This window comes from Neopsephotus bourkii, unplaced genomic scaffold, assembly GCF_033783945.1.
Source record: "Neopsephotus bourkii isolate Nb327-2 ecotype Australia unplaced genomic scaffold, CSIRO-AGI_Nbou_v1 NB_1120, whole genome shotgun sequence".
NCBI lineage: Eukaryota > Metazoa > Chordata > Aves > Psittaciformes > Psittacidae > Neopsephotus > Neopsephotus bourkii.
In genome coordinates this window covers 4815489-4842400 of record NW_026901606.1, presented here as the reverse complement: position 1 = coordinate 4842400, position 26912 = coordinate 4815489, and the positions used below count along the sequence as shown (strand labels likewise).

The 26912-nt window shown below is 60.7% G+C and overlaps 2 protein-coding genes across 2 annotated transcripts in view; both read right to left on the bottom strand.

Moving 5' to 3' along the window:
- COL7A1 (collagen type VII alpha 1 chain) overlaps positions 1-9153 on the bottom strand; it is a 29628-nt gene extending 20475 nt beyond the window's left edge. The window contains exons 1-22 of the mRNA XM_061362409.1: positions 8784-9153; positions 6705-6795; positions 6430-6610; positions 6199-6358; positions 6008-6101; positions 5764-5922; positions 5436-5599; positions 5220-5349; positions 5002-5124; positions 3528-3677; positions 2723-2842; positions 2485-2631; positions 2201-2317; positions 1976-2125; positions 1691-1819; positions 1433-1579; positions 1144-1269; positions 930-1073; positions 723-848; positions 505-651; positions 300-428; positions 80-226 (exon numbers count right to left, since the gene is read on the bottom strand). Of these exons, the coding sequence (XP_061218393.1) occupies positions 80-226; positions 300-428; positions 505-651; positions 723-848; positions 930-1073; positions 1144-1269; positions 1433-1579; positions 1691-1819; positions 1976-2125; positions 2201-2317; positions 2485-2631; positions 2723-2842; positions 3528-3677; positions 5002-5124; positions 5220-5349; positions 5436-5599; positions 5764-5922; positions 6008-6101; positions 6199-6358; positions 6430-6610; positions 6705-6786 (2872 nt within the window). The 5' untranslated portion in view covers positions 6787-6795; positions 8784-9153. The remainder of the gene's footprint in view (positions 1-79; positions 227-299; positions 429-504; positions 652-722; positions 849-929; positions 1074-1143; positions 1270-1432; positions 1580-1690; positions 1820-1975; positions 2126-2200; positions 2318-2484; positions 2632-2722; positions 2843-3527; positions 3678-5001; positions 5125-5219; positions 5350-5435; positions 5600-5763; positions 5923-6007; positions 6102-6198; positions 6359-6429; positions 6611-6704; positions 6796-8783) is intronic.
- Positions 9154-18329: 9176 nt separating this feature from the next.
- On the bottom strand, positions 18330-26595 carry LOC133217235 (cytochrome b-c1 complex subunit 1, mitochondrial). Its single transcript, XM_061362554.1, has 13 exons — positions 26484-26595; positions 25917-26057; positions 25386-25472; positions 24303-24432; positions 23921-24119; positions 23237-23316; positions 22984-23099; positions 22456-22599; positions 21588-21748; positions 20523-20608; positions 19962-20050; positions 19347-19422; positions 18330-18559 (listed from the first exon to the last, which is right to left on the bottom strand). Exons 1-13 carry the CDS (start codon positions 26553-26555, stop codon positions 18495-18497), a joined length of 1446 nt encoding a protein of 481 aa, XP_061218538.1. The 5' UTR covers positions 26556-26595; the 3' UTR covers positions 18330-18494.
- Between the last annotated feature and the right edge of the window lie 317 nt (positions 26596-26912).

Here is a 26912-nt window from a genome sequence, read left to right as displayed (position 1 = left end):
CATCACCCTCCACAGCCCAAGGCACTGCCCAGTTCCAAGTTCGCTCTGGGCTGCCCGTGCCCTGCACACAGTCCTGTACCGGTAACACCAGTGATGGTGGCTGGCTCGCTCTCCCGGCCACCGGCCAGGCTGGTGATGCTGATCTGGTAGCGCCGTCCTGGCTCCAGCCCCGTGAGGTCGTAGTTGGTGGCAGTGGCTGGGAGCTGGTGGCTGCGCTGCGGCCCACCTGTGCGGGCACAGAGGGGTGAGGGTGCACATGGGGGGGCCTGTGGGGTGCAGGGGGCTGGGGTCACTCTCACCTTCAGCCAGGCGCCAGACCAGGCGGTACCCGGCGCTGCCAGCGGCCGGCACCCAGGCCAGGCGCAGCCGGTGCTCTGAGGCCTCTGTCACCTGGAAGCTGCTGATGGGGGGCACCGGCGCTGCCTCCGCTGTTGGGCAGAGAAGCAGGGTTAGGGGCAGTGCTCCTGGTGTCACCCCAGGTGCTGCCCCTGCCCCAGCACTCACGGGTGGTGACGACAATGGAGACAGGGTTGCCCTCGCGGTTGCCGATGAGCGCTGTCACCTTCACCGTGTAGGAGACACCTCCCTCCAGGTTGGGGATGTCGAAGGAGCTGGTGTGGCCGGGAACGTGGCGGCTGCTCTCCGAGCCCCCTGCCGAGGAGCATGGATCAATCCCCAGCCCTCCATCCCCACAGCCCATCCCCGTCCCCATCCCACGGTACCGTCCCTGCGGCTCCACACCACGCGGTAAGCCGTGGCTCCTGGCACACCGACCCAGGTGACACGGGCGACGTTGTTCCTGGATGCCTGCACCTCCAGCCGCGACACCGTCCCCACCTGCTCGGGTGCTGTGGCACCAAGAGGACCATGTCACCGGGGCCGGAGGCCAGCGGCACCAGCCAGCACCGATGGGCAGGGGGACACCTCACCGGTCCGCGCCGTGGCGGTGACAGGGCTGCCCTCACGCCCATCCACAACGGCAGCGACACCAACGGTGTAGATAACGCCGGGGCGCAGCCCCTCGATGGTGAAGGCGGTGGGGTCGGCGGGGAGGAAGCGGGACTGCTCCACACCTGCAGGGGACGGCTGCGATGGGAAGGGCTCTGGCGCCACCGCGCAGCCTCCCGCTGTGCCCGCACTCACCGTCGCTGCCCCGCCAGCTCAGCACGTAGCCCCCGGCGCCCGGCAGCCCCCGCCAGGTCACCCGGAGCTGCCCGGGACTCGCCTCCATCACCCGCACCTCCGACACGGTGCCCACCGCCGGGAGCTCTGCACCGCCCCACGGCACCGCAGCGTCACCGCGGGGTGCTCAGAGGGGCCCTGCGGCCACCCGGCACCCCACGGGGGTAGAGGACAAAGGCATGCGGGGGGGAAAGGGGGTGTGGAATGCACAGCACTGGGATCCCGGTGCCAAACCCCGGCGGGCACTCACTGCGGCGGACGGTGAGCGTGGCCGCGCTGCCCTCCCGGCTGCCTGCGAGCGCCGAGACCCGCACCAGGTAAGCGATGCCCTCGCGGAGGTCACCCAGCTCAAGCCCCGTCTGGCTGCCGGGGACGCGCCTCGTCCTCTCCGTGCCATCTGCCGGGAGCGCAGCCACAGGCACTCAGCACCCTCCGGCCGGTGGGGCCCTGGGCGCTGCCTGCACCCTGCCCTGCTCACCCTGCCACAGCCTGACCCGGCCCCGCTCACCCTGGCTGTTGCGCACCACCACTTTGTACTCGGTGGCGCCAGGGACGCCCGTCCAGCCCAGCCGCAGCCACCGGCTCGACTCCTCGAGCACCCGCAGGTCCGACACAGCTCCCACGGGCACCTCCACGTCTGAAAGGGCACACGGTGAGGCACGGCCCCAGCATCACCCCAGGACAAGGCTGCAGAGCTGGGTCTCATGGCCAAGGGGTCCCTGGGATGAGCAATACCTGGGACATCCCAATGGATTGGAAGGGTGGGGACAACCCGGGGACCCCCGGCAGTCACCTGTCTGGAAGGTGGTGACAGGGGTGGCCACCTCCCTGCCATCGTAGAGCGTGTAGAGGGTGATGCGGTACTCAGTGCCTGGCTGCAGCCCCGTCAGCTGGTAGGTGTTGGTGCTGCTGGGGAGCGACACTGTTCTGGGGGGCTCCGGTCCTGCGGGTAGGGGGGGGTCAGTGCAAGCTGCTGGCACAAGGGGTCCGTGGCAATGATGAGGCACCCTGAGCCTACCTGTGGCTCTCTTCCACTCCAGACGGTAGCCACGGGCATCGCGAGCACTGGTCCAGAGCACCTGGATGGACGTGGGGCCCAGGATGTTGGTCCGCAGCATCTGCTCTGCACCCGGCTCTACAAGAGGGACCCCATGAGCCAGGCTGGCCCGTGCCACGCTGCCACCAGCCCCGCACACCGCAGGAGCACTGCTGTGGTGCACGGCCATGGGGATGGTCCCCCCTCATCCCATGGCAAGGGCAACAGGGTAGGAACGGGGTGGCAGCCCCATTCCCAGCACCTACCCGTCCTCTGCCGCACGGTGGCTGCTGGTCCCTCCAGCTGCCCGAAGAGCGGGGCCACAGCCGCCACGTAGTCAGTGTTGGGCTGCAGCCCCCCCAGCGCATGTGACGTCCGCCCAGCATCCAGGTCCACCCTGTGCCTGTCCTGCCCTGCGGGAGCCGGCAAAACCATCCCTTGGGGTGCCACTGCCCTCTCCTGTCCCCTTCCCTGTGGCCACCAGCACAAGGGATGGGCACCTACCTGTGAGGGTGGCCCAGGACAGCCGGTAGCCAGTGGCCCCGCTGACGGGCTGCCAGGCCAGCAGCATGCTCTGTGCCGACACGTTGTGAACAGCCAAGTGCTGCACAGCCACCGGGGGCCCTGCGGTGAGAGGTTCCCCATGGGACACTGGGGCACAGAACAGTGGGAAGCACCAAGAAACCTGCCTGCTCCAGGGATGGGAACCCCTCTGGCCTCTACCCATGGATGCTGCACTGCACCAGGATCACCCAGGGCAGCCTGCACCCGGGTGGCTTCTTCAAAGCATCCCAGCTCCGAAGAACTGGAGCTCCAACACCTTCCTCCTAATGCCTTAAATACTTCCTGCTGGTTAAAGCCGCCTGGGGCAGCCGAGGAACTGGTTTGCCAGTTCTGAGGCTTCCAAAGGTGCTCCCTCGGGGGCTCGCCCCCGCGCCTGCCTGGTGATGCTGCCGCCACCCTCCTCCCTGCGGCAACCACGTTTTCCTCCTGCAGAGCCAGTGCTTGAATTCACCAAAACTGCACTTTTCCAGCCATTTTTACATCCCGTGGGGGAAGCATCAGTGGGAACACTCCCAGGAGGCTGCGAACGGGCTCGGGAGTGCCCCCTGGGAGCACCTTTTGGGGCTCAGAGCATCACCATCACCTTGTAGTCATGTGCGCACACATCCCCATCCGCCACCCCCCTCCCCAGGCATCAATGGGCCAGGCAGCCCCATCCCTATGGGGCATGGTGAGTGGAGGGGTGCCCCTGTGCTGGGAACCCATCCCCACCCAATGTGATCCCAGGGCCTGGCTCAGTGCTTACGTGTCCTTGCGGTGAGGGTGCTGGGGCGGGCGGGCTGCTGCGCGTAGCGGGGCCGCAGCATCACCACGTACTCGGTGTCGGGGTGCAGGCTGCTGAGCGTGGCCGATTGAGCGCTGGCCCCCAGGCTCTTCTCCTGCCGCTGGGCTGCTCCTGGTGGGGAGGCTGCGGTGGGCAGGGGCCTGGCGCGCTCCGTGCCGGCAACAAAGGGGTGTCCGCAGCCTGCCCTGGGGGTGCCAGGCGGTGCCAAGGGTGGGGAGCCGGGGAGAGGCCGGGACCGCAGCCAAGGGCACCCCGAGGGCCGTGGGGCAGGGAGGGGCTGCAGGTGTGCAGCTGCAGTGGGGCCCAGCAGGATGGGGGTGACACCCCCTGCATGCGTGTGCCGGCACCCCCGGCCTGCACCGGGCACGCGCCACATGGCACCAGTGTCATGAACACACCAGCACACACCTGAGCCTCGGGATGTAGGAACACACACATGGCCCCATGCCTCTGCACATACGTGTGCCCTGCAGCAAGGGCACCGGCAGCCACAGTGCTCTGGCCGTGCACCCCTGCACCAAACCCCCTGCATGCACCCCTCCAGGCATGGTCCCTGCCATGCCCAGCCCGGCATATGAAGCAGTGCAAAGGCATCCAGGCAGGACAGCTCCCTTGTAGGGACCATTCCCTCCCCTTGCATGTCCCTCCCCTTGCACATCTCTCACCTCGCACATCTCTCACCTCGCACATCCCCTCACCTTGCACACCCCCTTGCACATCCCTCACCTCGCACACCCCCTTGCACATCCCTCCCCTTGCACATCCCTCCCCTTGCACATCCCTCCCCTTGCACATCCCCTCCCCTTTCACACCCCCTTGCACATCCCTCACCTTGCACATCCCTCACCTCGCACATCCCCTCCCCTTGCACACCCCCTTGCACATCCCTCCCCTTGCACACCCCCTTGCACATCCCTCCCCTTGCACATCCCTCCCCTTGCACATCCCTCCCCTTGCACACCCCCTTGCACATCCCTCCCCTTGCACATCCCTCACCTTGCACATCCCCTCCCCTTGCACACCCCCTTGCACATCCCTCACCTTGCACATCCCCTCCCCTTGCACATCCCCTTGCACATCCCTCACCTTGCACATCCCCTCCCCTTGCACATCCCTCACCTTGCACATCCCCTCCCCTTGCACACCCCTTTGCACATCCCTCCCCTTGCACATCCCCTCCCCTTGCACATCCCCTCCCCTTGCACATCCCCTCCCCTTGCACATCCCTCACCTTGCACATCCCTCCCCTTGCACATCCCCTCCCCTTGCACATCCCCTCCCCTTGCACACCCCCTTGCACATCCCCTCCCCTTGCACATCCCCTCCCCTTGCACATCCCCTCCCCTTGCACATCCCTCCCCTTGCACACCCCCTTGCACATCCCCTCCCCTTGCACACCCCCTTGCACATCCCCTCCCCTTGCACACCCCCTCACCTTGCACACCGTAGCTGAGGCTGTAGCCCTGTGGGGGCTCGGGGCCGGGCTGCCAGGCCAGCCGCAGGAACGTTGGTCCAGTCTCCACCACACGGAAATCCAGCACGGAGCCAGCCTGGCTCTCTGGGGACAACGCAGAAGCAGGGGTGAGCCCCAGCCCCGTGTGCCCCTGCCCATCACAGACATGGCCCCGCTCACGGATGCTCATGGACACTCACGGGTGCGCGCTCGGCCGGACACGGACTCGCCGACGCTGTTGGCGTACTGGGCAGTGACAGTGACCAGGTACTCGGTCCCCGCGCGCAGCCCCCGCAGCACGGTGCTGGTCTCCCGTGGCCCCAGGCTCACCTGGGCAGGGACCGTGTCACCCCTCAGTGTCCCCAGGCCATGCATGGGGCCGCTGGGGACCCCAGGTGCGCGGGTGGGACCCTCACCTCCTGCCTCTCAGCCACAACCGGCTGCCCCAGCCCGGTCAGCGGCACGCGCTGCACCCGGTAGCCGGTGACGGGGCCGCTGGCCGCGGTCCATCTTATCTGCAGCTGATCAAGGCCCCGCTCCAGGAACTCCAGGTTTGAGGGGCCGGTGTGGCTTGTCCCGTCTGCAGGGGAGCACAGGGGCCATCAGCTCCAGGGTGCGTGGGGCAGCAGGGAGAGCTTCCCAAGTGGCACAGCCATGTGCTCAGTGTCACAGGACGGACAGGGAGGCATTCTGGGGAGGGTGGGTGCTAAAGGTGGACCCAGGGAGGAGGACAGGAGTCCATACCCAGCGTGCGCAGGGTACCCCCGACGCTCGTGCACACCCTGCGTGTCATCAGCGGCACCAGCGTCCCCAGCAGCTTGAAGTCACCAACATAGAAGAAGAAAGCATCGGTGGGCATCGAGGCAACACGGATCAGCTCCTTGCGGTCGGCATTCTTGACTCCTGGCAGGGATGGAGATGATGGGTGAGGGCAGGAACCCTGAAGCCAGCAGCAGACCCTCTTGTCCAGTGCCAAAGCCTCACTCACCAACAGCAAAGACCTTGATGCCCTGGCTCTTCAGCTTTGCTGCCGGCCCCTCAGCATCATCCTGGGACTTGCCATCCGTGATGAGGATGCAGATCTGCGGGGCCAGGGATGAGCCATAAGCCCCAGCCTAGGGCCCACAGCCCTGCTGTGTCATTCCCTGGGTGCTCCCGGGGCCACAGCCATGCCCGTACCTGGGGGACCCCAGGCCGGAGCTGGGTGGGACCAAAGAAGTTGTCAGCCACATAGCGGAAACCAGCACCGGTGCGCGTGTTGCCGCCCTTGTAGCTGAGCTGCTGGATGGCCCTCCGGACACTGGAGCCGTTGGTGTGCTGGGAGAAGGAGAACTCCACCCTGGGGAGCAGGGGACACGTCAGCTCCCATCCCCGCTGCCCACTGCTCCCATGCCCCTTCCTGGGGCTCACCGCGGCTCGTCGCTGTACTGCACCACGGCGAAGCGCACGGCCCTCTCGCCCACCGCCGGCACGAAGGGCACCACCAGCTCCTCCATGAACGTGCGGATGGCGCGGAAGTTGTTCCTGCCGATGCTGGACGAGCCGTCCACCAGGAAGGCGATGTCGGCCTCCAGCACGTCCTCACACACCGCTGCGGGATGGCGACAGTGCTCAGGGCACAGGCTGGCACCATGGCACCGTGCTGGCCCCTCGCCCACTGCGTGCACCCGGTGCTCAGCACCCACCTTGGCTCCTCTTCTGCACCGCGGCAACCGGCGGGCCCAGGAGCACAGGGAGCACGGTGAGGAGCAGGAGCCGGCTGCTCATCGTGGGAGCCTGAGGGAGAGGAGGATGCCACCATTGCCCCATGTCCTGGGGACACCGGTGACAGCACAGCAGGACCGGGGAGGCACCAGTACCACACCGTGCCAGGGCACATGGCAGCCTCAGGAGGACAAAGCGCCACTGCTGGCACCCCACGAACCAGGGAGAGCCCCTACTTTGGGCCAGGGCAGCGGGCCCATGCCTGGCCTTGTCACCACACATCCCCATGCTGGAGGCACAGCCGGCAGTGCCCAGTGCCACACTCCAGGCCGGGAGGTGCCAGTGCCCGGTGGGCAGCCGCTGCCTGTCCCTGCCCGGGAGGGAGCCCCGACGGCAGCGTGCGGGGGGCCCCGGCTCCGCTCTCTGCCCGGTGCCTCGGGGAGTCGTGCCCAGGGTGTGCGCGGGCTCTGCCTCCACAAGCCCTTCCCGCTCCCTGCCTGCTCCCTGCCTGTTCCCTGCCTGCTCCCCGCTCCCTGCCTGCCCATCCCGGCCCCGGCACCAGCTCCCCGCAGCCCCCAGCCCTGCTACGGGGACCCCCGTTGCGGGCGGCGAGCTCGGGCTGCTCCAGAGCAGCCAGGGTGGGCGAGAGCCGCCGCTCCCCGCGCACACGGCTGCGGGCGGGGGAACACCCGGCCTGACACCACTGCGATGGCCACGCCGGGTCTCAGCCCAGCACAGCGCGGCCCGGTTGCACCGGGGAGGAGCGCGCCCGGAGGGGAGGGCGGACGAGAGCCCGCGGGGGGGTCGGTTCGGTTCGGTCCGGTCCTGCCCCGCAGCACCCCCCTGCCCCGCCTGCAGCGGGACCCCCGCGGCCGCACGCACTCACCCACCGCGGGGCTGCACCGCTCCGTGCCGAGCCGCTCCGAGCCGAGCCGTACCGAGCAGAGCCGGGCGCAGGCGGTCCCGGCGCGTACCGGCCCCCGGTGCTCCCGCCCCTTTATCGAGGGCGGCCCGGAGCGCGGTGCCGGGAAGGGGGGGAAGCGGGAGCGTCGCGGCCCCCGCCCAACCCAGCCCCAAAAAGGGCTTTCCCCACCCCACCGAGCGGATCCCCCCAAAGTGCCGGCTCTGCTGCAGGCCGGGCAGGGGCTGGGGGCTGCGAGGGGTGGGTGAAGTGGGGGGTTTTGGACCCCGGAGAGGTTTCTGCTGGGCTCGGTGCCGAGCTGGGGCTCAAGGCAGTTTTCCCTCCTGCATCTCCCTGTCCCAGGAACTCTGGGATCTGCCAGCCAGGAGCCAGCCGTGCACCTCCGTCTATCTCAGGGCAATGTAATGTGCTCCTGGAGACCCCGGGGCACTGCCTGGCCCTGGGCAGAGTGGGATGGAGCTGCTGTGGGGACCCGAGTCCCTGGCCCGCTCCAGGTCAGAGTCTGGCTCCAAGCACCAGCCCTGGGAAGGCCTGTGGTGCTGGAGATGGGCTGCTCCCCACATGGGCACAGCTCCTATGAGGCTGCAGCCTGGCCGGGCCTCGGCAAGGACCTCTCCTGCACTCACAACTCGTGGGACCCCAGCACCCGTGGCTGAAGTACAGCGACTGCCCCGGAGCCAGCAGCAGCATCCTCCTGCCCTGCTCCGGATGCCACCTCCCCAACCCTAACCCTAACCCAGGAACCACCAGCTCACACCAATGGCCAAGACCCGCCCCAGAGCCAGTGAACTCGCCGGGAAGCCCCCAGTGGTGTGACTGCACGGGGTAGGGGAATGCCCAGCGAGGTGGCCAGGGACCTGCACTGCCCTGGCCTCCCTCTGCCCACCCAGCGACTGGAGGCACTGTCCCCTAGGGTTCCTCCTCGGCCCAGGGTGCACCCCTGACCCTCAAGGTGCCCCTCACCCCCAGGACACCCCATGGGATCACAGCTCTCCTTGGGGTGAATCACCTGCACCCCATCCTCCTGTTGGTGCCTGTGCTTCCCCGGGGCTGACCCTGCTTCATGGCCACAGCATGTGCCCCATGTGTCACCTCCCCCTGTTTTCTCGGTCACCCACATCCCCAGCACCCCGCGTACCTGCGCCCTCCTGGCTCCCCTCGGCTCCCGGTGGGGCAACGGGCAGCTCCGGGGGCATCTTCCAGCAGGAGGGAGGGGAGCGGCAGGGGGGGTCCCCGGGGCCACCGCAGGGATGGGGACCCGAAGCAGGGCCACCTGCCACCGAGCAAAGATGCTCCAGGGCCGGCTGTAGGCAACTTTCCCAGGCACACACAGTTCCCAGGCAGGGGAGGGGCGGCGATGCCCCTGCTCTTCTTAAAGGCGCAGCAGGCAGCGCATCCCCTCCTCTTCATTAGCCTTTCCCTCGTTAGGCCCCTGCCCCGGCCCCCAAACCTGGCCGGTGGCTCCAAAGTTCACCGTGGCCACGGGTTTCCCCCTCCTTCCCCAGCTCCAGGGATCCGGCATCCCCAGGCCAGGACCATCCCCAAGCCGCTCGCTCAGAGGATGTCCCAGTTAGACAAGGGGCTGCGTTACAGCGGGGGTGCGGGGCCTGCCAAGGCGCTGTGCTGGCCCCGGGCCCGGAGCTGGCGGAGCAGCCCCACGGCGTGGTGCCTGCGGCAGGGCAGGGGCAGACGGGGGTCACTGGGCTGTGAGGGGGCAGTGCTGAGGCCAGCATCACCGCGGGCACCGGGGCACCGAGCAGTGACGCTCTGCAGCCGTGCCACGGGCTCTGCCTGCCTGTGGTTCATCACAGACGCATCCTGACCATGGTGCCCGCAGCATCCCGCTTGCACTGGCACTGGAGAGGGGCACGCAGGGTGCTGGGTCCCCAACATCAAGGTGCCTCCTCCATGCGGTGTTTCCCGGCTCTCTGCGCATAGCAGGGCCGGGAAGGAATCCGTGGCCGCCGGCACACGGACAGAGCCTCGGAAGAGGGAGAGCTCCAGGTGTGAGTGATTCACTGGGTGCTGCTGCAGCCGATCCCTCCAGGAACATCCCAGGAAGCCACCGGCCCTTTCCCGAGCCCTGCCGTCTGAGAACTGGCACGGAGGAAGCCTGGGGCTGAGCCTCTCCCTGCCCTGCGTTGCCAGGTGAGCAGCCGCGGTAGGAAACAAGAGGAAAACCTATTTTCTGCGCCCTCAGGTGAGGTTTCAGCTGTGTTGGGTGAGTCACGGTGAGACGCGACGCTGCAAGAAGCCAGCTGCAGCCGCGGTGCCCTGGGTCCCATCCGATGCCCCACGTCCCGCGGCCGGGATTCGGCACAGCCCGCACAGGGGTTTGGTGTCCCAGCCCCTCGCTGTCCGGCAGCGCTCCCTGCCCCGGCATCCCGGGGATGCGCGGGGCAGCTCCAGGGCTGCTGGAGGGGACCTGCCCCCTGCCCGGGCCCTTCCACATCGGGGGGCTCCGGGCTCAACGGGGCTGGCGCCGCGGAGGGCGAGGGGAGGAGGAGCGGCCGGAGCCAAGAGGAGCCTCGCCTGCCGCGGGGCCGGTTGGGACACGCTCCAGGAATGTCTCCCAGCACCAGGCACCGCCAGCTCCCAACCGCAGCACCCCGGGATCCCACCGCCATCACCGGCTGGCTCCGGGAGAGCACCGGGGGGTCAGCATCGTGCTCATGATGCGGCCTCAGGGACTTGTGGGCCACCCCATGGGGCTCCCCAGCAAGCCCAAGAGCCACAAAATGGGCCAGGGAGGGGAGCTGGTCACCCTTTACCACCTGCTGACCTGCCCTCAGGGCTTGGGGTAGGAGACAGCCTCCCTGAAGGCTCCTCAGCACCAGAGGGGACCTCCTGCAGCACCCCCCATCCTGCTGCAGCCCAAAGCCACATCGCTGCAGAAGGAAGCAAAGTGTCACATCAGGGGGAAGCCATTCCCAGTGAGTTGCCCTCTGCCCTGCGGCACTGGGGATGCTCCTGTCTGCAGGGACCACAGAGGATCTGGTGGGTGATGATGGGGACAAGTGGTCCCTCATCCCTCAGGGCTCCCCCCAAGCCGTTGCAGAGGGATCAGAAGCTTTTCCTGACCATAAACTGTTGTGTCTGGAGGCTGCTGCCAGCACGGCCACACACCAGCATCCCACAGAGCTGTGCTGGACTGCAGCCAGGCCCTGCTGTCCATGTGGACAGGGCTCCGGAGGGAATGGTGACACCCCTTGGCTGCAGGAAAAGGCAGCCCTGGTCAGCCTGACACAGGGACTGGGTTGGTTCCCAGGGAGAGGGAAGCCAGGCACTGACTGGGGGTGGTGGCACTTTGCAGCAGCACAGAGCCACAAAGGGAGGGTGATGGTGAGGACGATGGCAGCGGGATGAGGAGCCAGCGGCGCTGCGTAGGGCTCCAGAGCCCCCAGTTAACCAGCCATCTCCATTAGCTTTGGGCGATGGTGGGGTGCCCAGAGAGGCTGCACAGTAACTGGGGCTGGGTACCAGGGACCTGGAGCAGGCAGGGACTGAGGTGATGCACTCCATCTGCACTGACCACCCAGGTTCTTCACACTCCAGTGATGGAGGCACAAGCTGCTTGCCTTTGCTCTCACACACAGGAGGGACCAGGCTCTGTAAAATAAACCCAGCTTGTCCCCGAGGATGGGGATGCAGGAAAGGGTGGGAATGCAGGGACCAGACACAGCAAAGCTCCCAGGGGATGGGAGGGAAGGCAGGAGTCCAGCACTGCTCCTGGGGACCTCAGGGGAACGCTCACCAGCACCGTGCACAGGATGGTGCCACCGCTTCCTGCTTCACACCAGGCTGAGCAGGGAGACACCGAGGATCGGGATATGCCCAGCCCATGGAGCCCGACCTGCAGAGCTGGGGCACTTGCCGGCATCACAGCAGCTCTTGTCACACATGGGGACAAGCTGCCCAGCAGCTCCCAAACCTCACAGCACCTCTGAAGCCCATTGCTGCCCATCCCTCCTGCCTCAGCCTCAGTGCAGGGGGAGATGGGCAAGGTACAGGAGCGGCCTGACACTGAGCTGGGAAGGGGCTCCCAGCCAGACCAGTTGCCCCACGGACATTATGGGCACTGGCAGCAGGAGGAAGGGCAGGCAGCATTCGGGCCTGGGAAGCTGCAGCCATTGCTGGGATGCCACCGGCTGTGCCACAAGAAGCTGCTCCCCACGGGGGGTTTGTGCAGCTCTGTGGGGATGGGAGTATTTGTTCCTCCCTCCAACTGCCTCCCAGGCTGTTGCATCGGCTCAGGGCAGCTGTATTCCCAGGGGAGGAGCGTTGCCAAGAGGAATCAAGGAGCCATCCCTCAGGGGCCCCTATCCCAACCGCAAAGGACAGAGTGAGGACATGCTGAAGCACTGCTCTGGGATGCTGCTGCTGCTGCACTGGGGCTCGCTGTGGACGGTCATTGCCTTCCCAAGAGGAACAAGGATGGGAACAAGGAGTCACTGGTGGCGAGTGCACCACCCCTCCTGCTGCGGGCCATGGGTGCTGCCAGCCCCAGCACAGCAGTCACCGGTGGCAGGGACCCGCTCCGAGGTGCTCGGGGGGAGTCTGCCCACCCCAGCTCCCCAGCCCCAGGCCCCACAGCCCCGTGCCAGGGAACATCCCCGCCCGGGATGCCGCAGTGTGGAAGCAGGAGCAGCATCGGGAGCCCGGGGGTTGCTCAATGCCTCGGTGCTTCCTCCCGCCCCTGCTCCGTGTTTCACAACCCGCACCCACACGCCCTAAACCCGGGGCTCGCTGTGAACCCCCGGGGGGGGGGGCTCAGGGCAGAGCCCCCCTCCCGCTCCGTGGGCTCGGCTGCTCCTTGCGCAAGGGGAGCATCACCCGCGCCCCCGGGCTGGCGGGAGCCGTGCGGGGCGGCCCTGCGGGAGGGGACGGGGACCCGGCAGGGCCGGCGCCAGGCAGGGGCAGGGTGCGGGGTGCGCGCCACGGGAGAGCATCGGCTGCGCTGCAGCCGCCGGGAAGGGGCTTGTGCAGGTCCTGGGGCTGGTACAGAAGAACCATGGGAGCGTTTACGGTGGAAAAGACGTTCACGATCATCGAGTTCAACCATTCCCCAGCACTAAACCATGCCCCCGAGGGCTACAAGTCCTTTAAATCCCTCCAGGGATGATGACTCCACCGCAGCCCTGCTCCTGGGCTTGTCAGCCCTTTCCATCAAGAACTGTTCCTAGTACCCAATCTGGAAGAGCTGGCACCAGCTGCTCTGCCCGCAGGACACTGTTGTGCCTTCCCATACACCAGCGACCAGCGCCGGGGCCCCAGCAGCCGCAGGTTCTACCGACCGCGGGAAGGATGCGGATGTGCTGGGGTGGTGAGGAGCTGGGGGCTGCAGGAGCACCCCTCGCTGTGGTGGGTGCCGGGGACCGCGCTCCAGAGGGCTCGGTGCTGTTCGCAGGGCAGAGCCGCTGCTCCCGGCTCCCTGGCAGGGAGCCCAGCTCCAGAGAGCAGCACAAAGAGGAGGCAGCGCCCGCCCGGCCCGGGAGGCTCAGTCTGTCACCATGGGAACCCCCGATGACTTCATACCCCCATGGAGCAGCACAGCCGCGTCACCGGAGTGGCACGGGCGGGTGGGCACAGGCACCGCACGCAAGGGATGTGGGGCAGATGCTGCGGGGGGGCGGCTGAGCAGCCCGGTGAGGATGCTGCAGGGGATGGTTGCAGTCTGCACCCACAAACAAGGGCTGGGGCTCAGAGCTCCAGCTTCTTGCAGAAAGCACAGCCCCACCACCACTGAACCCTCCTTGATGACATGGGGAGGCAGGAGTAAAGGATCCTGTCTGTGGGCCCCTGCCACCTCCGGGAGTAGCCCAGCACAATGGGTGATACTCAGGTAGACTCCACAACTCGTTAAAGTTGTAAAGTAGGTATGCTTTTATTCAGCACTGAGGCACACAGGGGATAGCTCCTCCAAAGGCATGCGCACCTCAGCATATGTCCTTCATATTTATCCTCTAAACTATTATATATTCACGAGGTTACACAATACACCTATACATATTCATGGCATAATGAGGTAAAAGGTCCTTGCTTGCGTAGGGTCTCCTGGTGGTCATGGGCAGGGGGCTCAAGATGAAGTAAATGAGTCTTCCCTGAGCTGTTCATCTCCAGTCACTGTGCATGTTCCCTGGTGATTTAGTCACTCTCCAAACCACAAAGCTGATTTCAGCCGATTTAGGGGTCCAGAGAACAGGAGTTACTGTTCCTTCCTCCTATCAATAGCCTTGGTCTTCCCACCCTGTTCCAGCAAGCACAGTCAGTGTTGAGCACTTGTTGAGTAAGCACCAGTAAGCAGTAACATCGTTAAGCAAGTGGCTTAACCCTAACCCCCCTGTACATTGGTTAACCCTTCGCATCATGGGGAGCTCCTCACCCCTGTCCATCCTCCCAGCAGAGCCGGAGCAAGGTCACTGTGAGTCACTGCCGTGCGTGCGAAGCAGAAGCAGGATCCCGTGTTCCTGTGTCCCTGGAGCTGCTGCCAAGCGCTGCACATCTGGAACAGCTGTAAACAGAGCAGGGGATGAGGGAGCAGCTGGGGCCGAGGGACCTCCAGCCTCGCAGGGAAGGGGGGATGCTGGTGCCCAGGGCTCACCCGCACACCCAGCCCCTGGGCACAGCAGCGCTGCCCCTGCACCAGGGGAGCAGGCAGGAACTTGCCGCATGGGCTCCTCACACCGAGGCAGCAGATGGAACCTTCAATAGTCCCAGCACATGGCAGGGGCTCAGTGATGGGGCTGGCACATGGAGCAGGAGCAGCATCTCCAGGGTCTCTGGTGCATCCAGCACAGGCTCCACTCTACCAACGCCTCTTCCTACCAGTAAAACCCCTGCTGCTCTCACAGAGCTCCCCAGGCTGCCCCCAGCAGCTCCGGGCAGGGAGGAACCCAGGCAGAGCCTCCTCCAGGCACCATGGTTCCAGCAGCTCCTCTGGGCATCCCCAGCTACGGGCTCCATGGGCAGCAAAGCTGAGGGCAGCCCCACTGAAACCCTCCGAGTCCTCAGGGATGAAAACACAAACGAAGGGAGAAAGAGCTGGAATATGAGAGCCACTGATCCTCTTTGGACAGCGTGTAGAGTAAAGCAGCTTTTAATGAGGGTGCTCAGGCCCCGGACTCGCCCCTTCCAGACATGCCACTGAAGAAAGAGGCAAGACAAAGAGGAGGCATCCTGCAGGCCCGTGTCTGTGGCAGCCCAGGCTGGCTGGAGCTGGCAGTCAGGCCTGGATGGGCCCTTTGTCCCTTGCTTTGCCACACAATGAATACACTAAAGCGTTAGATGAGCCATTTCCTTTTCCCAATAGGGTTTCTGGATAGGATTCCAGCCACCACTGCTCACCATTCCCTTCTGGTCCACACACGGATGGGCAGGACCTGTGTGTGTGCCCTATTCCACCCTGCAGCCCTACCGGTGACACCTGGCGGTACAATCCCTGGTCTCAGCCCCTGCCCCATGGGTCCAAGCAGAGCGAGGCCTCAGCAGCACCAGACCCCAGCAGAGCTGCACCCCAAACCCGCTCACCCTCTGCTCCCATTGCCCTGGCAGAGAGGGCAGAGCAGCAGCCCCGGGCTCTGCACTCTCCTCCCAGAGCTCTGGCACGGAGCAGGGGCACGGCTCCAAGCCTCTCGGTGCTGTGAAAGCCTCCGTGCAGCTTCCCAGGGCCCCGAGGCCAGGCTTGGCTCAGCACCCATGATCCCTATCAGCTGTACTTTCCAGGGTGGGTAATTAGCTCAGGTGAGGCAACTGCTGACAATCGGCTGCTATGGCCTCTCCTGGCAAGCACCCGGATCCCAAACAAGCAGCTCACATATCAAAGGGATCCAGGAGACCCACCCTGGGCATCTGCCCTGGTTCCCACAGCTTTCCCTGCTGGGGAGCAGGGAACCCAGAGCACAGGGCTCCAGCGCGTGCTCCCCATGTTTGCTGCTGGGTTTTATGTACCTGGAATAGCTCTTGACTGGGGGCAGAGTCACCCAGGTGCTGTGCAGGCAGCAGAGCCTTTGCCAGGGCACACACAACGATGTGCAGCCTCCTCCTTTCCAAATCCTCCTCTCTTCCAGCCAACAGTGCCAAGGTGCCCGGGGGAAAGCAATTACCTAGAGGTAGGTGGAGAGCACAAGCTTCAAAGAGGGAACCTCACCAGGAGAGCAGAAGACAGCACTGAGCAGAGCAGCAGGGAGCAAAGGCTCATGGATACCCCAGGCTGAGCTCACCAGCACAGCCTAATGGGGTCCCCAGGAACCTTCCCAGTGAAGCAGCAGAACAAAACCCTTCAGCCATTGAAAACCAGTGGTCAGAGCCACGCTGATCGATCCCACATTGTCCAGGGAGGGAGCCAGGATCCAGGCTGGGGAGGTCACTCCGGCCCCCTGCAGTCCCAGGGGATTTGCCCTGTCCCAGTGCTGCTTCCAGCTCTCTCCTCTGGTGCTGCTGCCGCTGTCCTTCACCGGCAGTGGAAGCGCAGCGAGGGCAGGGGGGCAGTGGGTGATGTCACTTTTCCAAGGTTCAGGAAAAGCAGAGGTTGCACATCTCCATCATGCTGGATGCTTCCCAGTTTGGATTCCCTTGGACTGAGGCTGCTCCGGTGGAGGAACAGCAGCACCCCTGCAGCTCAAGCAGCAGGAAAGCTGCCAGAGGCCAGAGCTTCCGTGCCTCCAGTGCTGAGGGATGTGGGTGCCAACTGCCTGATCTCCACCAGTCCCAGGTTATGCTTCCCAAGCCCCTCACCAAGGCACCACGTGCTGATGCCTTTGCCAAGCACCAACGCTCCCGACTCCTGAACGGGTCCCCTCTCCCCACCTTTAGACCCCCAGTCTGGCTGCTTGCTTACCGAAGGGAAACGATGCCTCAACCCTCTCAATCCATGCTTCTGGAAGCACAGAGCCACAGCACCTGAACACCACCAGCACTACAAGGCAGGGTTCCATTGGAACCACAGCCAGAAGATGCCAACACCCGGGCAGGCTCAGCCTTGGCTCCCAGCAGCATCCACCTCACTGCACCCAGTGTCACTCACCAGGGCACAGCTCCTGGGCCACATCAGCCCAAACAGCACTTTGGAAAGCAGCAGTTGCAGAGGGCTTTGACTCTGGTCCTAGTGCAGAAGAGCTTGGGGAATTACTCAAGGAAACCAACCATTCCCAAGCAGGTATATCCAGAGAAGGTGTAGGAAATGCTGAGGCAAGGATGTGCATCTCCCTTTCCTTGTGTTCACACCGACTGCAAAACACCATGGAAGCTCACCTGAGGGGGGGAAACATACAGCAATGGAAGACAAAGAGGATTACAGCCTGCTTGCAGACACAAAGCCAAGGTACCATTTACTGGTTCCACAGGTTGAAGGCAGGAGCTTGTTCAGTTTCCAGCCCTCTGTGCACTTGTAACGAGCCAGAGCTTGCAAGCACAGTTAAACCAGTTGCATCAAGAACATTGAACAGTTTCAAACTTGCCTGGGACACGCAATGGGTTCAGACACTGACTCTCACCAAAAGTGCAGATCCAGCACAAATGCTCAGAGCACTGCAGCAGTCTCCAGTGTGATGACAACTCCTAGAAACTTTTACACTAGCTTTAAACTCCACTTGTCAGGGCAGCACCTGGAAATCAGATGAGAATCCCAGGGAACTCTATCCCGAAGGTAAGAGCGGGGATCACCTCGCAGCCTGCAGGGGTGGCTGTGACAAGCGAGTGCCGCCTGGTGGGAAGCTTTTCTCCATCCCTCTTCCTCAGTTTCATCCTTTGTGTTCCACGTTCCAGCTTCCCGGAGGCAAGACAAGGGAGCACCAACCACATTACCACCAGGAAGGGCCAGGTAGCTCCTCCAGCCGTTCAGACCTAGGGATTACCTTCTAGGTATAGGCCAGGTCACCCTATACTTCAGTCAGCAGCTTCTTGGTTATGGCATAGCTGAGACTGACCGGACAGATGGAGGCTTATCTGCAAGAGGAATGTAGAGACCAACACCAACATACTCACCACAGTCTGCTCCTTATTGAGCTGCTTTACAGGGAACTGGGAAGCTTGAAGTGAGAGGTAACGTATCGCACAGAGGCTGCTAGCAACAGCTCCAGCTTCTCCAGCCATCCTGACAACCACCTCCACCGTCCTGAGGCAGCAGCAGGCAGGGCTGAGCTGCTCGCCCTCACCAGCCTCTAGAGCTGGTGGGATCTCAGCACCCAGTTTTGTCTGTCACTGACTGGGGAGAGAGGGGTGGCACAACCTGCCCCCTCCACCACCATGGTCACCACAACAGGAAGGTCCCCAACAGCCAGGCCAGGGGGACTGGCTGTCACCACACCCAGGGGCAGGAATAGAACCAACCTTTCACAGATCCCCATCTCCTTGACAAGCAGGAGAGCACAGAAGACCCCTCAAGGGCCTTTGCTCTCAGGTCTGCACAAACAGCACTGCCACAGCCATGCTGCTGCCTGCACAGAAGGGCACAGTGAAACAGCCAGACCTACCCTGGCAGCCTCATCCCAATGGAAAGACTTCCTTCAAGCAGCCTAAAGGCAGGACCTCTCCCCCAGCACACTGCCAGCTCAGGACAGAGGAGGTGGGACTACAGACAGACACCATTCTAGCATGAGCCCTGACAAATCCAGATTGCAGTCCAGTAACTCATCTCTTTGGCAAGATTAACAATAACTCACACAAGACCCAGCAGGACACAGCTGACTCCAGCAGAACCAGCTCCATACAGGGTACTTTTATTTATACATTTAACACTGTGAAGACAGCCAGTTGATGGGACTCTTCTTGCCCCTGGGTGCACAGGACATTCAGAGCCAGAGGGAACCTGCCACAGTGCACAGCTTCACCATTCCCACTGCAGGGACACATCCTAGAAACGGACCCAGTACATGCCACTGCGGATGCGGTTGTAATCCAAGAGCTGTTCGATGGGACCTAAATGAACAGAACAAGAGTTAGTCACCAGTAATGGAGCCAAAATGCCTGTGCAGTTTCCCATGGTCTTAAAGCAGATGGCACTGGAGCAGGGTAGCTGTGCCCAAAACCAGGTGACTACACCTCAAACCTACACCAGGAAAACCAGCAGGTACCATCTCCTGACACAGAAACTGTTATTTCCTCAGAGTGAGTTGTTTCTGGCACTGCTCAGTACAGCTCCACAGGCAGGTATGACTCCCAGGGAGCCACCGAGTTACTGAGACTCTGGCTGGTTCGTTCCTATTTCCTGTTCAAGAACTGCCTCATTTTTCCAAGCGGCTCCGTTCTGAAGGCCAGAGGAAACAGCTGCCTGGAGGAGGGGAGCCCACAGCACACAGGAAGGAGGCAGCAGAGCGGAGCGAGCTGCTCAGGCAGGTTTTCAGGGAGGAATTTGTCCTTGGCCAGACAGACATGCCAGAGCAACACAAGGGAATCAGGTCCCTTCACTTCCCTTACGTAAACCTGTGTGACCCCAGTGTAAGGACACAGGGCAGGCGTAGCCGGGTGAGTGAAGAGGTGGAGCACAGCCAGAGCTCCCTGCCACCTCCAGCATGGGCAGCACTGATCCCCTGGCAAGCGCACCCTGGCACATCTGATGGGCAGAGGTAGGAGGACAGCAACAAAGAGCCAGAGCAGTTATAGAGGCCAGAACAGACACAGGAACTGCCTGCAGCTCCCTTCCACTCAGCTCTTGACCCCTGCCTCGTTTCTGAGCTCCCATGTATCAGCTCCCACAACTACTCACCAACTGCTGCAATGGCCGGGCATTTGTCATAGATGTATTTACTGCAGACCTCTCTCACCATTCTTGCATCAACAGCCTAATAAATATCAAACACACAATTAATGCCCCTTCTGGCAGACCTGCATTCTCAAAGCTGGAAGTTACTGTTGCTATTGCACATCAACATCATCAAAAAGATACCAGCAGACCCTTGGGCCATGTGCACTAACTGCCCAGCTCCTCTTTGCAAGAGTGGCTGATGTCCTACACAGAACACCCTTGTGAGGGCATGGAAGACCAAAATCTGAAGCCTTCCAAGGGATACAATGGCTGCAGAATTACACAACCCAGATGTGGGCCACCTCCAGGAAAACTGTTAAAGGAATCTGATGTTGTGCTGCTTAACTCAGGTAAATGCCCTCTTTCTGGGAGGGACTGAATGCAGCCACAGGGACGTGGGATACTCTGAGCCTATGCCAGTTTCTGACACACACATATCAGTGCCAGTGAGTGCCTCAACTCCAGGCAACTTCACTAAGGGATAAGTAACCCTCACGTTATTACAGCAAACTGACACCAGCAAATGCCAACACCAACCATGCTCAGGTACCCCCAGCAAAACAAAGGGATACCTACAGCAATCCTGGCATCCCACTCCTCCAGAGGGATACGGCGTCCGTAGTTTAAGAGATGGCTTCCAATATTGTCACACACTGGAGTAGTCCCTAGATGTTGAAGATAGCACATGGTCATCAGAACAGAAAGCCTCCCAGACCTGCACAGCCCCATCATCAGTCAAAGCAGACAGAACAAACTCCAGCCATTAAACTGGCTCCCAATGAAGCACAACTCGTAGTTGCCACTACACGCAGCTCCAGCAGGAGTTAAGCATCCAAAGATTGCTTCATTGGTCTCCAAAGTGTTCCAGCCAGGGCAGGCCAGTTTGAGGGTCTCAATTCTACCTTCACCACATTATTCCTTCTCAGCAATGGAGTAAGAAGAGGTAACCTGAAGCACAGCAGGCTGGGGTCAGCTGCTTTCACAACTGGGAGGAGGAACATGGAGCAGGGCAAGGGAAGCTTTGCCCAGTGCCTGCCAGCAGCACTGTAACGTCTGGCAGAGCTCCTGCTCCCCAGGAGAAACACAAGTGGTGACCTTCTGAAAGCTGCAGTGGGCAATCCAGAAACCAGAACATACCATCCAGTTGAGCCACCATGGCATTCCGGAGATAGTTCTTGGCTCTCTCCACCTCTGACTCTGTGGTACTAGTGCACAGGCGCATCCTGGAGAGGAGATGGAAAGACCACCAAACCTTTTAAATGTGTTTGTCTGCTCAAAGAGAAGTTAAATCCTCCCTTTCCCAGGCCCCTGCAGAAAGAAGCTACTGTCAGCATCACTCGTCCTGCACCCTTGAGACTCATCCTTGAACACAGCTAAGAAATGGGAAGCACTGAACAGCAGGAGGCAAGAGCTCAAGCCTGTAGGCAGGGGCTATCAGCCAGCAGGTTACACAGTTACACTCCAAAGGCTGGAGCAGCTCTGGTGTGCCCATTAGGCACACTGACAAGCAGCTTGCAGTACACTGCCACAGGAGCTGGAAGGTGTGTCAGTATTGCCAAGCATTGCAAGCTGCTATGGAAACTGATGCTGAACGAACAAGACAGCTCCACAGAGCCTGTTTGGAATCCAGCTGCTAAATCCCTTCCTCCCCTGCCAACTGCAATGTCTCTGGGGCTAGGGCTAACTCCATCTGCTCCACACACAGCATGGCTCAGCTCTGAACCTCAGATGTAGCCTCAAACCACCACTGGGATACACATGCACACAGTAAGATGGACAGTCAGAGGCCCCCAAGCACTGGCATGACTCCAGCAGCGGGGCATTTATCAACCACAACACAATGGTCTGAAAGAACCCTCTGCCTGCTTTGCTCAACAAGACAATGGAGATGTCTTTAGGCACCTGGGAAAGCCTCGTCTCTAAGGAATGATCTCACTTGTCTATGGAAAAAACCCCAAAGCCTCACCACTAATACTTGGAAGCACGAACAAAGACCCGAAGAGCCCTAAGGGGATTAAAACAGCTCCTCAAAAGCCACATCCTAAGACATTTAAAGAAACCACTTACGGGATCATGTAACCAGAATGCAAGTTACCATAACATTCATAGAGACACAGCTCTCTGAAGAGCTAATGTGTTCCCCCCACCAGGTCCATCTCCCACAAGAGTGTCAGGTCTTGAACAGGAACTTCGTGTACTCACCACTCCCTCTGAGCACAAAACATCATGTCATCTATGGAGAGCGGATCCGAAACAAAATGGAAACCGAAGAGGCCAGTGTCAGAGTAAGAGGTGTTGAACGTCTGGAAACTGTGGCAGAGATTGTGCTCCACAGCAAGCGTGGCCAGCCTGCTGGACTGATTCTGTGAACAAGAGAGGCCATCAGCCACTTCAGCTTCCTCGCTGCTCAAATTCTTTCCAACTGAGCTGTTTTCACAAAGACCACAGACAAGACAGAGCGGAACGCTCTGCTGAAGGAGAGCTTAATTTAGACCCTTCATGTGGTCAACAGATGAGAGTCACTGGTGGAAAAGCTACAGACAATGGCCTAAGAGTCCATCCAGCAAAACCATTTCCTTTCCCAGGCTCCTGAGGAGCTGGTATGCACCACCACAGGAGCAGGAGCAAATGGGAACTGCAAGGTCTCCCAGCATCAGGGGTTCGCACAGTTAATGCTGGCCAGACAGATTCCAGATGAGAATGGATCCAATATCAGGTTTTAAACAAGTTCCACTTGCTCTGCAGTTGAAAAGCAAGCTTGACACTACAGACTACTCTGCCCTGCTTCCATCACCATCCCCACTGAATGGTTAGTTTGTGAGGGCAGAAATAAGCTGCTCAGAATTCATCAATTAAACCTCTTCCTAACTCAGCAGAGAAGGTTCAGTTGAGCTGCCAGCACCTCCTCTCAACAACTGTGCTGGATTAGCCTTGATTACACTGTTACCCTGCTTTCCAGACTTGTAACTGCTGCACAGCTGGGAGCTAAGCACAACATAAGGCAGCTTTCTGTATAGTTTCCAGAATAAATGGCTCCAGGCTCTCCCTGTCACACTGACAAGCCTCTTACCTTTCCACCTCCGAAAGTGCGGTCATAGCGTCCCATGATAGCATTGGCCACATTGAGGACAACGTTGTCTGGATTAGCCCATCCTGGCCCCTCCACAGCAAGAGCAATGTGGGCAACTGGCAGGCCATCATCTCTGGCACGGATCTAGAACATGAGCAGGGGAGAACTGCATGAGTAGTGGCTTTGCTGCAGCCTGTGCAATGCCAGGCTGACAAACAGGGGCACCTGATATTACCCCAGTGAAATTAAACAGTCTTGGGCACTACTGAGCTAAACCAGTTGCTTCAGTAGGAGTTTTCCAGCAGATGATGTGAGCAACAGCCTCACATTCCTAATGGAGTTGGGTCCCATCTAAAACCCAACACGCTGTGGCAATAAGCCCGAAGAACAGAACAGGGCCACTACCAAGATGCCACATCATCAGCTTCTCACAGATACACAAACGATTTCTCCTCTCAGCAGCAGCTGTAACTGCTTCACATTCAGTCAACAGCTTGGCAAGAGCTGCTTGTTTTGTTCAAGCTTTACCTCACTCCCTGTGAAGCGGCAGCGTGGGAGGACAGGCACAGAATCCTCTTTGTACTTAAAAGGCACCCCACTGAAGTGCTGCTTAGCTGCATCTACCAGCTCTTTATGGGAAATACCTGGCAATGGGAGAGACAGTTGCAGTCTTAAAGCAGCTTAATTTAACAGTATTTTACATTAAAGGTGTGTGACAGGGGTTTGAGCATCAGCCTGAAGATACCCAGGCTTCCCAGAATCACCAGGATCTAGAACTCACCTCCAGCAGCTGCCAGGACCATACGAGGTGCCTTGAAGTGATTATCAATATATGAAGCTAGATCTGCTCGAGTCAGATGCCTAGAAAGAACAGAGAGAGAGACCCACTATATCAGCATCTCTGAGCCAGGAGGGATTAGGAGAAGCAAGTTCACAGTACATAGACAGCAGTGATGTTGTTGATTCTCTTGACTGTGGGCTAACAATGCTTTTTAGAGGCAAGACTGGTGTTGGTGTTTTCCCTGTGCACTAATTCCAGAACACAGAAAATGGAAAACGGTGGCCAAGGTAGAGAGTTAAGAATAGACTTTGATACAGCCTAGAGAGTGCTGACCTTGGTCATGGAGCTAACAGGCATGTATGCTCAAGGCCACTGCTTCAATGAGTATCCCATGCTCTTAATCTCTGTAACAGCATCAAAGTGACAAGTATGGGAGAAGGTTCAACCTAGCCCCACCACGTCTTCATGAGGGGATTCTAAGGAATGCACACAAGCACATTCACTATCACTAACACCAACGGGGCAGCACAGCCACAACACAGTGAGAAGCCCATGGGCACAGATCACCTCCAACTACAGACTGGGGCTGCCTCGTACAGTCACCACTGCTGACAAGCTGCAGTCGTGCACACCAAGGACCAAACCCCATGGGATGTTTGCTGCATCCAGCCTGCTGATGCTCACTTGATGTTGTCTGTGGTCCCCTCGACAGTGCGGGCCAGCGGTGTGCCCTGGAAAGCAGTGGCGTGCAGGTAATCTAAGGCAACAACCTCCATGTTGCTGTCCATTTCTTTCAGCTCCTGAAGGATGACACCACGTTCCTTCTCAACCTGAGAGTCCTCCAGGGCACAGTTCTGCACGATGTCAGCCAGAAGCTCGACAGCTGTAACACATTTCCAATGTTAGCAGTGCTAATGCTTTCTCCAGCTACCAACTAGAACCTCCAGTTTACCTCCCAGCTGCTTTGCTCCCTGGCCTGTTGTTACAGGGGATGCTGGTGGGAGAGAAACAAAAGCACATGCATTTGCTTAAACTCCTAATGCAACTCTGTCCCCGGCCACCCTACCTTTGGGCATGTCCTTGGACAAGGCCTTTATGTAATAAGCAGTCTGCTCACGGGAGGTGTACCCGTTCAGGTGAGCACCCATGCTCTCCACCTCCTTCTCAAAGGCAGCACCAGGACGATTCTTTGTGCCCTAAAAGAACAAACACAATTATGAAATGAGCAGATTTCCCTCTCAGGCAAAACTAAAGCAAGGAAAAGAACAATAAAGACCTAAACCAAGAAAACCTGTCACAAGATTCATGAAAGGCAGGAGCAAGTGCAGAAAGCAAGAGAGTTAACACTTGGCTTTACAATACCCAAAGGATGTTGAGGTGGACTTTGAGAGACCAATAAAAGCCCAGTGGGGAAGCAGAAGACCTACACTAGGAGACAACACTGGCTGAAGATCACATCCATCAATAGGAGCAGAAAACTACTTCTAACACAGAGCTCATCTCTTAAGGAGCAAGCCAGATGCTGCGGCTGCCTACAGTGGCATACGCTGGACTCGAGGCAGCACGTCCCGGGCTCAGACACCTCCTGCCCCAGGGCTGTTCAGCAGACACGCTGGGAGAGCAGTAAGGGCTGTAGCCTCTAAACTTTGCTGGTCCTCTAAGAAAACCAAAGGAAAATAAATGGCTACAGGAAATGCTGCTTTGTGCTCTGCCTGCTAACCTGCTTTATAACGTGGTCATCTGTGTGTGCACCACAGCAGCTGGGCCAGCCAGGCACTGGAACCACAGCAGAGATTCAGTCTCGCTTGGTACTTATAACTTTTTTTTCCTTTAAGAAGGGAAATACCAACTAATAAATAAGAATTACATTAATTCATGCACGCTTGCAAGTTGTCGCGTACCCAAACAAAGAGCATCACACACACTAGGTGCCTTCTGAAGTTTATTTCTATACTATGTGCAAAGTCTCTGGGACTCAGATGACCCAATTTACACTCTTAACAGCTACAGCCTTTAAAGCCAGAGCTCAATAGATACGCACATTTGGAACTGCATGATCTTTAAGGTGCCTTCCAACCCAAACCACTCTGTGGCTGTATTCGGAACAGCTCTCCAGGGCTGCTGTGCAAGACCCAGCAGAGCTCCTTACCTTAAAGGCCAGATGTTCCACGAAGAAACCAGCCCCGTTGTTCTTCTCGTTCTCATAGCGGCTGCCCACCCCGATCCACACACCCACCTATGGCAAAGGCATAGAGGGCACATGTCAGGAGAGGAAACAAACAGCATGCTTAAGCCTCAGGCCACAGATACAACTGCAAGGAGAAGAAGTCTGTTCCCAGGCATTGTACCAGTAGCACCAAAATCAGAATAAGCACCAGCAGTTGTTTCCTGTGCACGTTTTGGGGTTTCACAGAGCAGGCTCACAAAACCCTCTGCATGACGTGTAACTCCTCCTGTTCACTTACTGCTTGCACAACAACAGTGAGGCTGAGGAAACCTGAACTTAACTACAGGCTTCATATAAATCCAGGCTAGAGCTTCTCCTGCTCCATCAGCCCCACCAGTTAACAAAGAGAAGCAGGTCGGTCTCTGTGAAAAGCTTGTGTTCCAGTGGCTTTGTTACTCTGCAGCAGGCAGGGCTGAGGGCTCCAAGCAAGCCCTTCACCTGCCTCGCACTCACCGTGCACGTTGGCTCAGTGGACTCCTCCGAAGCCACCCGGAGGCCGTTTTCCAGAGTGGTGACCTGGGTCTCGGGGATGTTCTGCAGTGTCTGAGCGTACGTGGCAGCGCCTCGGTTCCTCGTCAAAGTCAGCACAGCTGCCTGGAGGAGCAAAGGCTGCTGTCATGGCCTGCCCCGAGCAGGGCAGCCCCGAGGGCGCAGGCTGGGGGCACGCACTGCCCAGAGCCGCTCTTTCACGGCTGCGCTGGGAACGTGCCGCTCGGTAACCGGTGCCTGCAAACCCTCCGCAGCGCTGCAGGTTCCGAGCGGGCTGACACCCCCGGACAGAGCGACGGGAGCCCCGTATCAGGGCGGGCAGTGGCACCCGGCAACACCGGCCCCCACCCGGCCCGGGCCCGATCCGCGGGCACCGGGTTTCCATACCGACCGCCGCCCGGCCCCGGCCGCCGCGTCCCCGTGACCTTCCCAGCCAGTAGGCCCGGCATCGCCCCTGCCCGCGAGGTGCCCCGCCGCGGCTGCCGTGCCCGGCCCGTCCCCGCCTCCCTCCGCCGTGCCGCGGTGACTCACAGGGGGACGCGCACCCCGCAGCAGGGCCCGCGCGGCCGCACCACCGGCCCGGCACACCGAGGAAGCCGCCATCTTGTCCTGTCACCACCGACAGCGCGCGGCGCGCCTGCGCACACCGGGGCGGGGCACGGCGGCTGCAGGGCGGAGACACCATGAGCGGAGCGGGCGGGCGGCGGCGCCCCCTGGTGGCGGGAGGTCCCGAGTGCGGGGTCCCGCCCGTAGCGCGCCTGCAGCCGCAGCCAAACGGGCCCGCAGCGGGTCCGGGTGAAGAGGGGCTGCAGGGGGGGGTTAGGCCGGCGGTGCCCCCCTGTACCCCCCATTGCCTCCCGTGCCCCGCAGTGCCGGGATCAGCCAAGGCGGCTGTGCCTGAGGTCACCTTTATTGAGGAAAGTGCATTAAACGGAGCCCGGGGAACGCTGCCCGCGTTTA